We start from the raw sequence: 12,863 nt of genomic DNA on the forward strand, positions 1-12,863 counted from the left end.
AATACGACAAAAATTTGAAACATCGATTAATTTCACACGATAACCAATTAGTAGCCATTGCCCCAAATCTCAACGTTAAGGAAAAAAGGAAAGAAGTAAGGAAAAACACGATAACGATAAAAAAATCAGCGTGGAAGCGTGCGAGGAGCGTGGTCGTCGTCGCACGAGATCCAGTCGAGATGCACACGTGTTCTTTGAAGCGGCATATGTGGCCCACTGTAGGCTACGGAGATCGTAACGTCGTAACTCGTAACGTAATGCCGGGAACGTCTGTCTTGTAGCAACAGATGCTGCGAGCATGCATAAGCGCGAGGCAGCTCGCATACCTTGGTATCGCCACGGATTGCCGTGTACACGGCGTGTTGTTGGATCGCAAGGGGAGAGAAACGGGCCGTTCGTACGATGGGCGTGTACGCTCCGGCTACCGGTCTTGTCCGCAGGGACGGACAACCGTCTATTACCGGGAATACAGGTGTGAGTCCACCGATCGACGATTACCTTTAATCGAGCATGGCCCGTTTATCATCGCCGTTAAATATTCGACGGATCATCGGCCGCCCGGTTGACAAGGAACCGCGTGTAAGATTTGCGATCTGCTTCATAACTCGACCGTAGTCCAGTTTGTAAGTACGCTTCAGGGGTAAAAAAGTAATTTAAGGGACCGCCAGGTTGCCCGTTTCGCTTCGCTTTCTTTTTCGATCGCGTGATCCGGAGCGCAACCCGTGTGGTACAATGTTGATGGTTTAAATGACAGGTTAATGCCTCTGAGCTTGTACGGTAAAGTGGAGATAATTTCGTTTCCTTCCAAGTTTGGCCTTTTTGCGCTTCCCTTTCCCTTTTCGCTCAGTTTTTTCTCTTTTTTCTTTCTTTTTATTTGTTTGGAAGAATTCGGAAGTTGTTTTTCTCTGAAAGTAGAATCTCATAGGAGCGAACGTTTCGTTTTCCTAATGTGCATTGATCGTAATAGGTAAAAATTATACATCGAGATCAACGCTTGACCAACAGGTATCCAATTTGGATTTAAATATTACACGAGTAACTGCGATTAAAACGGTGTAATGGAAACGAAATAGAAATAGGTAATCATATTTTGATTAGGATAGAAGGTAACATTGGTTTTATCAAAAGCATCGTTAGTAATCGTAGGGAAGAGAAAATCGAAGCTTGTCGTTTTAAAAAGTTTGACAATTCTACGTACTTCGTTCGTAGGTTGCTACTGTAAGATGAGAAAATACGATTTTCGTGTGTGACGTATCAAAGCAAATTCAAACATATCGTTTCGCAAAGATTTCATAGATACTCTTATAATTATCAAATTTCTATTTTCAATATTACACGTTACACCATTCGATTAATGTAGCTTATATTAAATTTTATTTTACTTTACATTTTATGACGGTGTTACCATATTCTTAATAGATCGAATGACGTTGAGAGAATCGACGTCATCTTTTTAATATTTACACCATCTATCGTTCCAGCTTCTCAATTATTATCTAAGAAGCATATATAGAATAAAGTCATAGAGAATCTCGAAATCCATGCACGCAACCATGTAGCTCGCATTAGTTGCGTTGTGGGGTGTGCTGCGCATAGATCGGAGGGTAAACATCGCTTTAAATTTGAATCACGCCAGCAGCAACAAGCAGCGAGAGCGCTACGAAACCCCAAAGTTCGTTTTCTGTCGCGAATCGCTAGACGTGCTTCCACCTTCCTCCCTTTCCTCATCGTTTACACACCTTTATCTTCTCTTTCCTGTTTCTCTTTTGTTTGCCCTTTTCTATTTTTTTGTTCATTTTTATAGTTTCCTTTAGGTGTATTCACCGCGGCTTTATGAAACTTTATTTCTTCGCGCGTTTCACATTTCCTCGGGATTTGCTAAAACGTAGGTCTTAAAAACGAATGCCAATGCACCTGGAAAAATTGAAAATATTTTTAGCATAGGAAATTTGTAGTTGTCTCGGTTTACAATTATTAGATAATTATGATTTTATTTGGTAATTTGTTCGGTATTTACTTTGGTTTGTTTATCTAAATATGGTTTAAGCGTAAACACAATTAATAAATAAATAGTTATAAAGATGCGTAAGATGCGATCTTTTCACTTTTCTCGATACACTTTCCACGAAATAATCTCTTGCGTGCTACGTTAAAAATACCGCAGCAAAATCAGTTATTCTCGACCATCGATTGCAATAACTAAAACGCATAAATTTAATTTGCCTGAAAATTGCTTTATAATTCGTACGCGCTTGATTTATCTCGAAAATCTGCACAGAGCAAAAACTTCATCCAATTATCAGATATTCAGAAGCCATAACTCTTTAACGATTGACGATTGAAAGCGATTACATACGATTAAACTCTTAAAACACACCGGAAAAAAGAAACGCAGAAGAAGCAAGTACTACGATATTGCCGAAAGAAACCTGCTTGTACCTTAAAGTACTCATTACGCAAATTACGCCGAGCCCTGAAATCGAGTCTCGAATCACTCGAAACTGCTCATCAGCACAATCGAACCTCATCTTCAACGCTCGACGATCTGCCTAAAATTTCAGGCCTCGAAGCAACGAACAATTTGAAATATTAATTCGAAGGGTAGATACATCTTCACGTGAAGAACAAAATTGTCCAAATGGAGTGCGTTTATAAAGCTCGATAAGCGATACATCGTTGTATTATCGCTTATATTACAGTCGAACCAGTCCCACTGTCGTAAGAAAAAGAACGTTCATTATGCTCGGTGTTCTTGCGTTCGAAGACCTTAAGAAGAAGCTCGAACGTGTGGGAAACAAGATTTTCAAACTCAAGACACAGAAATTAAATGCTCAGGTTATTAAATCGAGTCGTTAAATTGAATTCCACTTAACGATAATTACATACCTGCTTAATATATTGTTGCAAAAATGATAGCATTTTATATTTGAAGCTTAATATTCCGATTGTATATTAAAATGACGTGTTTTTTTATCAATGTCAAAAAAGCAATAGAATTTTTTTAGTAACAAATTAATACACAAATAACTGTACAAATATTATGTTCTATGAATAGGTATCCGAGTACAACATTTTATAAATACTTATATTCCTTTATCGGTTGGTTATTTTTCCCTAAAAGAATTAAATTTCTACCTTAATTTAAAATTATACCTTATCGTATTATAATACAATACCGATTAAAATATACGTACACGTTCGTTTACAGTATCGCTCTCGTTATAATCATCGATCTGTAACGCTCGATTATCGAAAATTATAGAATTCGAAGCAACGAGTAATCTGAAACACGAATTCGGGTAATTCTTCGCGTAAAGAAAAAGATTGTCCAAGTGGAGGGCGTTTATAATTCTCGATAAACGATACATCGCTTACATTACAGTCGATACAGTTTCGCTATTGGGTAGTCGATGAAGAAAAAGGACGTTCATTGTTCTCGGTGTTCTTGCGTTCGAAAACCTTACAAAGATCTTCTCCGAACGAGTGGGAATCAAGATTTCGCTTGTAGCGGCGCTTGAAAGATCTTTTAAGTGGTTCCGTTGCAATGGCTAACCGAATAAGAACGGGACGCGATGGAATTTGTTCTCTTTGGAATTTCATTTCGTGCGAACAATGAAAGCTTTCGAAGAGTAGGAGCATCGTTGGTTACTCTCCCTATCTCTCTCTCTCTCTCTCTCTCTCTCTCTCTCTCTCTCTCACTCTCTCTTTCCCTGTTCTATCGTCTATTTTTTGTTCTTTTTCTTTTTTATTATTTGTCACTTCACCGATGGATATCGATCTTGCTATTCATCGCAAGCGCTGCTTATATGCATATCAATGATGAAAGCTCCAGTCAAACCGATCGCCGAGCGCGAAGAATATATTTTCGATTCGTTTCGACGTGAGTTATTATCGGAAGGGTGAAAAAAGGAGAAACACTTAACGACCGTGAATTGACTCGTTGCGCAGCCGTTTAATGCGACCGGGTTAAAACTGATTTTTTAACGGGAGATGGGGAAATAAACAGGGTGGAGGAAGTATACGTTAATTTACGTGCGATTCTTCCTTTTCTTCTTTGCTTTTAGCGTCGAGTATGGTAAAAATAATTAATTTTTATCGAACGCGTTTCGTTAGATACTCTTATTGCTTTCTTCTTTTGTTTTCAGTTAATCGTTAACATCGTATCGATTACAAGGTTATTGGCGTCATCTGTTAAAAAATATATTTTATCGCGTGAGATTACATTTTGTCATTTAGATTCTATTATGTTTCTTCCGCGTGATAATTTACCAACTATTAATTAGCGAATTAACAAGTTACAAAACGAAGGTTATAGGCTTCTTTTCTACGATTTTATTTCAAATCGAACAAGACGATCGGGCGACCTGTAATTCGACGAGTTTGCTTCTAAAATTCCATTTGTTTCGTCGCCGTTATAAATCTTCTCGTAAATTTTTTAAACCATTATAACCTCCGCGCTACAGTTCCAAAAAAAAACAAATTATTTATTTTCTCATACGACGCCAAGTATACTTTTACTAACACAATGTCCCGACAGTCAATCCACGCGACAAACACGGAATCTACACAGCCTGGAAACATCCCTTCAAATAACGCCGCAAAATTTCATCAAAATTCCTTTCATTTAACCCCTCTCCTGACGAAAGCGGGAAGCAAAAACGGGAAAAAGAAGGTGGAATCTTCATCGAGACAACATCCTGGAATTCGTTGAGCCGCGTGTTTTCGCTCGTGTCTGCCAATCTTTCGTCGGATAGAGAACGCGCGAGGGACGAGGCAGCGAAATAAAAGATCGGCCTCGCAATCCCGACGAACCCCGTATTTCTGAAATCGCTGTGCCTACGTAATGAGCGCAGACAGTAGCGGGTAAAACGCGCGCGTACAAGCGGCGTGCCGTGAAGTTAATATACAGAGTTCTTTCTCCTCTTGCTCGCGCTTCTGGCTTGCTTCTTCTGCCCGCCTCTGTTTAGCCTCGCTCACAATAAGGAAGCAGTGGCGCGGGTCGACCTTCAAAGATTGCCGGTGCTGGCCGCCGCATGATAATTATTATCGCGAGCGCACGTTGATCCGCATGTATGTACAATGTACACCTCGTCCGCGTATGCGCGATGGTTTAATTGGTGGTGGATATGCAGCGAGCTTTTAGCGCTTCCTTTTATTATTTTTCTATTTCTTTTTTTTTTTTATAAAGGTTTTTATCGCAATCCAATTCATGATTCATGTTCGTTCGACATAATTCGAGTGGGAATTTTTATGGGAAGTTTAAAAATTCGGAACAGAATACGCGTATAATATAGAAAGACAGAGTAGTACTTGTTATAATTTTTAACAGGTAAAACAAAACTATGTTTAAGTTTTAGTTCTTTGATCGAATCTAAAAAAAAGAAAAGACTGTAAAAATGTCAATTCGTATCTGTTCTTCATTTCTTCGGTTTTGCTTGCCATCGAATCGATCCAAGGAATTAAATCGAAGCAGTGCACGTGCGTTTTTTAAATCGCTGTACAGCGAATAAATATTAACGGAATAAAAAATATGGGTGAATTTTTCGCGTAAAAAGGCGGCTCTGTGCATCGAGCACGGACGAGGAAAGACGGTTACGGTTCGGAACGCATCCGTCCTCGTGTGCAGATGCACGCACGCGTGCATTCGTGGGCGAGATGCAACGGTAGACAGCGTTTGCATCATACTTTTATCGCCTAGGTTCCGTCTTCCTCCAATTTAATAAAAATAACCGGAAGTTGTATCACACCGGTAAACCCGGTGCGAACGCCAGCGTAAAACGCTGCATCTGCCACCGTTTCGACCTTTCTATTCTGTGCTCGATTATTTCGGTTAAAATAACGTATCGTCGAATAAATTTGAAATTAAAAAAAAAAGTCTATAAAAAGATATAGATAAATAATTAATCGATATAAAAAACTATTAGTAACGAACAATTAAGGCATACAAAGTTTATGGGAAAATAATATGCAAAATATTCAAAGAAAAATGCTCGCAATCGGTACAATATTTAGAGAATAAATTAAATCTCTCTTTTCGAATCTCATTTCTTTACTCGATCCCGCGACAAATTATCAACATCCGCAACCTAACGATCGCAACCAAAATTTACGTTACTAAACCATTTCTTGCTCGTCGCAACCTTTGCCTCGCAACTTCGATGAAACGTCTACGAATCTCCTCGCGCCTCTCCCAATTCCACTTAAAATTAGCGACGCGAACTTGTGCTCGATTCGTCGAAGGTTTACGCGCGAACCGTGACCGAAATCGCGATGAAAACCGTCTATAAACGGTGGGATCTCTATCGGTACAATGTTCGGCGAGTCGCTAAAAGTGAAGTAGCTCTCGGACTGGGTTTCGAGGAGCCGCAGGTCTCCACGGTGGCAATTTGGCGCCGGTTTACAGACGGGTGCCGAGCTATTGCTTTTCGCGGAGGAAATTCCAGAAGGCTAACGCTGCTCCTAACGCGCATACCATAATGATCGGTTGGCTTTTTTGCTCTGCAACTATCCAGCGAGGAAAGGTCCGCGCTGTTGTCGATTCTGTACGACAAACCGATGCTCCGACTCTCTTTTCCACTCGGTTCCCCACCTCTCGCCGATCCGTTGCCAACCGTTAAATCGTTTACAACCTGGTAGCTTGTAAACGAACGACCGCGGCCTCTGCGAACAGATACCCGCATCTCTCCGGCTCTTCTTCCTCTCGCCGCGATTAGCGAGGCCTTCGCCAACGATTTACGAACCGGAGATCGAAATTCTGACACTCGTGCGAAACGATGGCTCATTGTTCGCCGACAAGATTCCGCGCGCTAGCAAGAAAGTTTCGTCAGTTTTGCTTGATCGACTCTGCCACGTTTCGTGGTCTTACCTCGAACTTGGATTTTTACGTGGTGAATGACTCGTTGCTTGGGCTTGACAGAGAGAGAGAGAGAGAGAGAGAGAGAGAGAAACGTGCTGTTCGACTCGAGGGGAGGTTAAAGGCAAGGGCTGTATTTTAAGAGGGTGATTTGAGATTGAAATTGATGTTAAATACGTTTCACTTCGGATGTTAACCGCGTGAATGGTACTTTGTTATTTGCATTGGCATAGCTTTTTCTTCGAACGTATAACCAACCTTCTCGCTTTACTCGAAATAGATGGAATATTTTCTGAATTTTTGGAAGATCGATCGTAAGATTGTATCTCCTTTGTGTGACACGTGACTCTTCGTTCCAAGGAATGATCAACAGTATGTAAAAATTCAATAACAAATTAAACGTCTTTCACGTCGTAATACGTCAGCGACGATAGAGAACGATGACGATTCATCAAACGATCGGAGCTCTATTTTTCGAGGATTATCCATCCTTTCCTCTGTAAACCCGACCAAAACCGTATTCAGGTCACGAACCAAAAGAATTAAATTCCCTGGACACACATACGCGCGCCCGCGCTATCCTCTATTTCTACCACGTTTCGATGATTCGCGTTAAAATTTGAAAACGCTTTCAATTCCGTTAATAACCGAAGACCGCTCCCTGCGTGCTCTATTCCCCTGGTACAAACGCAGGCACAGAGAGCCGCTTTTCTCGACCATCTTATCCGCCTCTTTCTCTTCTTCCGCGAAAGGGAATATGACTTACGCGAGTTTTTGCTAACGGTTAAGTCATTTACCGGCTCGTATTCTGTAAACGAAGCCTGCGCGAAACTGGAGGCATGCTTTTCAGCGTGCATCGGCCGTTTTCTCGTCCCTAATGACAGCGAATGACGGCCCGTGTAATCTCTGTCCATTAGGAAGGGAGGTCGACGGGATGAAAATCGTCCTACGTACGATTTAGTTATTTCACTAATTAGGTAATCAGCCGGGTGTTAAATGATAAATACGAGGATTTCAGCGCCAAGCCGCTTCGCGGAACGAGGCGCAATCTCGAGACGCTCGGGTACCTACCTTCGTGCCTGATTGTTTCTCTTCAAACAATCGGCGAAACAGGCCGACCGGCCTGTTACACGCGCAAGCATCCTCGACTCCCTTCTTCACGGTTTATTTTCGAATTCCTTCGCGCTACCGCACACGCTCGCTTATAATTTTGGTGTTTTGTCAGAGATTAAATCGCTATATTTGGACTGCTTCGATTTCTTCTTTTTTTCGTGTCATCGATAATCGACGAGAAGACAAAATTTCACGGATGACTCGTTAAGTGAAACAAGTCGTGAGAAACGATTCTTCACGCGTATGCATCGATCTAATAAATAAGTATTTTCTTTAACCATAATTACGCCTTGTACATAGATAATCCTCATTAATATATGAATATATTTTACTTATACACATATATATATATGTATATATAATTATCATGATCAGAATAGAGATGCAGCTGTTCAAATGATTTTATCTCTTATTTTATTACCCCAGGTAATCAACACTTTGGAACAGCTTTAACAAGTTATATACATAAATCACGTATTTCACGGAATTGTTAGGTATGATTGTTACGATTACTACTATTATGTCCATTATTGTTATTATAGCTATTAGCTACTATGTACACCCTACATTCACCTCACGTCCCCTATTTGTTTCCTCTTATTAAGTAAGTCTGGGTGCAATCTTATAATCGTGTTCGACGATTCGCTGTAGAATAGATTAAAGATTACTAAGAATCTTCTAATTGGTATAAGGAACAACAGGCATTAATTTACAAAAAGAATATTGCACTCTGCGCGATTTTTAAATACCTTGATAAATTACGACGAAAGGAAGAAGTTACGACTGTCGATAAATTAAGAATACAAGACGTTAAGGCTTACGCGAAGGATCGTTGAAGTATCTCGGATCTAAGTTTTTCTATATAAAATTTGAACGAAGAATTACAAATTGATCATCTTCGCTACTCTCTGATGTTAGTTTTAACGTAGAGTAACTCGCCAATAGCAAACCCTACGTAACGCCTAACTTGTAACCTAAGTTCCAACTTCTCTGATCCGAGATCAATGGATTTTTATGTAAATGCATATTTTTCAGCGTACGATGGAAAAAGTAGTAGGTCGGTAAAAAATTGTTTTACCTACCAAATATTATTAGAAAGCACCATAGTTTGAATTTTTCGTATAATTTTTCATACTATGTGCGTTCCGTGGAATTATACACTTTCTAATTTTCCATAAATGCATGAGAATCTACAGTCTACTAATAACAAAATCCTACGCTACACGCGTTAATTCGGATCAACGCGGAAAATTTCTCGAAAGGAAAAAGCGGATGACTCCGCGGGTTTGCGGGCCGAGAGATCGATAGAGGCTGCCGTCAAAATGTCTATCTTCGATCATAATGGCGGAAGTCAGGCCGAGATGTTCGTTTATCGCGCGGAATTAACCGAAGATGGCAGGACTCGGTTGCTAAGTCCGCGGAATTGCGCTCTTCCTGTACATCACGAACGATGCGTATCTTCTTCGTTCATCCTGTAACTTCCAAGAAAGTTGGCTTGTTCACGCACTGCGAAACGTGTGTGTGCACGCGCTCCAGGTAGAAGGAAGTAGTTTCGAAGAAATCAAAAATTTATTTTCTGTCGGGAAGTTACTCTCGCTGGAACATCGCAAGTTTCTTTGTCTGTATGTTGATATAGTCGGCGATAAAAATAAACGAACAAGTAATGGAAATAGATATCAGTGAAGTTTCGTTAAATACCACGTACAGCTTGTTTATTAAAAAATGCACATATTAATTTCTATTATTTTCTAAATGATCTATGTACTATAAGGATCTGTAATAAATAAAGCGCAACTATGTATGTGGTTGATTGATATCGTTTGACAAACTGATACTAGTTTGATTCAACTTCATTGACATCTACTTCCATTACCTTTCTACTTATTTTTGTTTCCAACCGTATATGCGACACGATGTTGATCGATGTGGTGTGTATTTAGAACAGAAATACACAGTGCATCTGGAGGAGTGGAGGATGTAGAGTCGCTCGTTAAAAAGGATTACACGTCTTGAACACGCGTCCCTGATCGGAAACATGTTTAATTAGCCTGAAGCTGTCGAACGGTATATCCTTTCTTAATTATCACGTGAATCCGCTTTTCCGTTTTATATAGCGCACGCTGTTGCAGCTGTGCTACCGCGAATGTGTTCAATTTCACACCTCAGGCGTATAGCTAACCGCTATAAGCTTGTGTCTCACGTGAAACTTAAAATTTCTGTATAATGACGTAACAGAATAATTTTCGAAATAAATTAGTCCAACACCCTCGATTTATAATATCCTTCGCGTGGTTGTTTCTTTCAATGGTTTCTTTACATTCCTACAGTTTGTAGCTCTTTACCAGACTTCATCCTCTTCTTTCGCGTGTTTCGTTTTTAGCTTCTCTTTAATTCTACAATGTGCTACTGTTAATTGTCATTCGTAATTAACAGAAGTTACACGCATATATCGTGCGTAATTCGAACACGTGAATTCAGATTGCAACGTTGAAACGCGAGTATCAACATTCTATACATCGTTCCATATTTGAGATTTCATCTTGTTATATCGAAACTCGTGCATCATGTTCGATGTATCGCATCGTATCCGCTAAAATACGCGTAACGACGTTAGAATTTAAACTACACAGCCGTTCGTCGATATATCATATCGTCTTAACGCCCTGTACACTAGATATTTGCTATGTTCAGTGATCAGCTATTTTCTTCCATCAAATACATCTACGTTACTTGTAGTCCGTTGGTAGTGAAAAATCGTACTAAATATTTAAGTTAAAGGAATATTTAAAAATTGATATATATTTTGCGATTGCCTGTGTAATAATTTCAATACGTTTCTAAACACTCTTCGAAATTCCTAGTGTCGAGGTAATTACTTCAAGAAGAACTCTACATCTTTACTTTTGTACATCAGTGGCCCGCGGGCCGCTGTTACGAAGAGAATAGAATTTAGTGAAACGAAAAATGGGAAATAAGGCGAGGTCCATATTATTGCGCGCTTGAATATAAATTACGTTTTGCGTTACAAGGTCCAGAAACAAAAGAGCTACAAGTAGATTTCTATTGCTGTTTCTTGTAGCTATCAGCTAGAGCTACAAGGTTAACTTTTTGATAATGTCCTTTGCTATAAATATATGAACGTGTTCCCTATCATGGCTTCTTCTATTGTATCCTAACACTGTAAGAGTGAGGATCTGGAAGAGCATACGCTAGGCGCTATACTTGTACTTCAACATTATACTTATACCTTAGTTTATTTCAATATATTTTTCTATTACAAATTTATCCACTCGTTCTTTTACCAGTAAACCTCAACACCTAGCATAGTCACCAAAGTGCCAATCAGCCGCGAGATCGTTAGGAAATTTGCACCTGGCGTAAAGAACGGGACGTAAGTTATCGAATGTAGCAACGCGAGTTGTAGGTTGGCGCGTGCCAACGCTATTAGCTTCCTAGTTGCTGTTATATTATAATAGAGTCTCGATTATTTGAACGTCTATTAGCCAGGAAAGCGAGTAATTACCGCGAGCGCGTCATTAAACGCAGTTTCAAATATTCCAGCACGTTCGATAACCGCACGCTTGATTTTCCGTGCCGCGTTCCGCTATTAACGAGCTATTAAGAGATTTGTTCTGTCTGGGTTTCCGGTGTTTCTTGGCTGCCCCGTTGCAGATTTGGTTGTAACGGTGCTACTACGCGCGTGGAACAGGTGCACGTCAACGTCGGTTTTATTTTCTCTTTTTTAATGAAATTTCCCGTGTCGGAAAGATAATTTAAAGAAGGAACAGAAGGCGGTGGCTCCTTAATTATTCCTTGATCAATATTCCTTGGTCATGTTAATTATAATATTCGTCCAAGTGACATTAAGAAACTCGTTTTGATTAACGGTTGTCGCTGGATGAACGTTCCGAATGGAAAGTGCCTTCTACGTACGAGACGACGTTATTTGGGCGTTTCTGTCAATAATTTAAGGGCAAGGACATTTTTTCTGTTACTCCGATTCAACATCGCAAATCATGTTTTTCGAATTTTAGAGGAGAGTAATCTTGAAAAATTTCTATTCAAAATGTCAGTCCACTTATATCAGTAATACTATATTTTTTATTTTTTCGGCTTAGATATCGATACTCGTAACATTGTATCTACCACGTCAAGCTAATTTCTTTTTAACCACCAAGTAGCATATTAATTAGGAAGCCAAGAAAAACGAACCTGACTTTCCGTGTAATTTTTAAGCAATCTCGTTGAGAAAAGTAGAAATTTGAATCAGCAAGCTTTCTCCATTATCGCTGAAACAAAGTCCTTTTTCGACTCTCTAAACGATTATTTTAATCATTTACCGCTTCGAACGCGATTATCTACGTAAAAAGAAAAAAAAAAGAAAACACGTTTCTCGATCATACTATCCCGGGACCAACTATAACACAAAGGAAAATGGGACGGAAATACGATCCAACCACAACGCACAGTCTGTCCAAAAATTTGTAAAACGGTCAAACTTCATTCCCGTGCAATTACAACGTTCTGGCCCGCCTCACACTCGAGGCTAATTTTTTTTTGTCTTTTTTGCTTTTTCGTTTTCCGCCTGGAAAGATCCGCGTTTCCCGATATCGAAACGCGTCGATAGCCCGATCTGTTCCCGCGTCGATAGCCCGATCTGTTCCCGCGTCGAACGACAGATCGTTGGTGTAATCGATTTAAAGCGTTCCGCGGCAGATAGAGCCGGGAGTTGGACGCGGAGAAAGAAGAAATAATTATTCCATGACCGAGTACGCGTATCGAACGGCTGGTGAGGTCACCGAGCGGTTATCAGGCCACAGGTCCAATCAATTACAATGTTGTGCATGTAGCCTAGCTGCTCTCGTCCCTTGCACATCAGCGCAACTCCATCGGAAAT

At 40.0% G+C, this 12,863-nt stretch overlaps 1 protein-coding gene across 3 annotated transcripts in view; it reads right to left on the reverse strand.

The window, feature by feature from the left end:
• Positions 1 to 1,321: 1,321 nt before the first annotated feature.
• Positions 1,322 to 12,863, reverse strand: part of LOC117204249 — a 113,468-nt gene continuing 101,926 nt past the window's right edge. For all 3 annotated transcript variants that reach the window (XR_004487038.1, XM_033441461.1, XM_033441462.1), the window contains one exon: positions 1,322 to 1,914. Coding sequence is in view for 2 of the 3 variants with exons in the window: in XM_033441462.1 (XP_033297353.1) it covers positions 1,859 to 1,914 (56 nt within the window). In the remaining variant the exon portion in view is untranslated. The remainder of the gene's footprint in view (positions 1,915 to 12,863) is intronic.

Source organism: Bombus bifarius, unplaced genomic scaffold, assembly GCF_011952205.1.
Source record: "Bombus bifarius isolate JDL3187 unplaced genomic scaffold, Bbif_JDL3187 scf7180000007977, whole genome shotgun sequence".
NCBI classification, from domain to species: domain Eukaryota; kingdom Metazoa; phylum Arthropoda; class Insecta; order Hymenoptera; family Apidae; genus Bombus; species Bombus bifarius.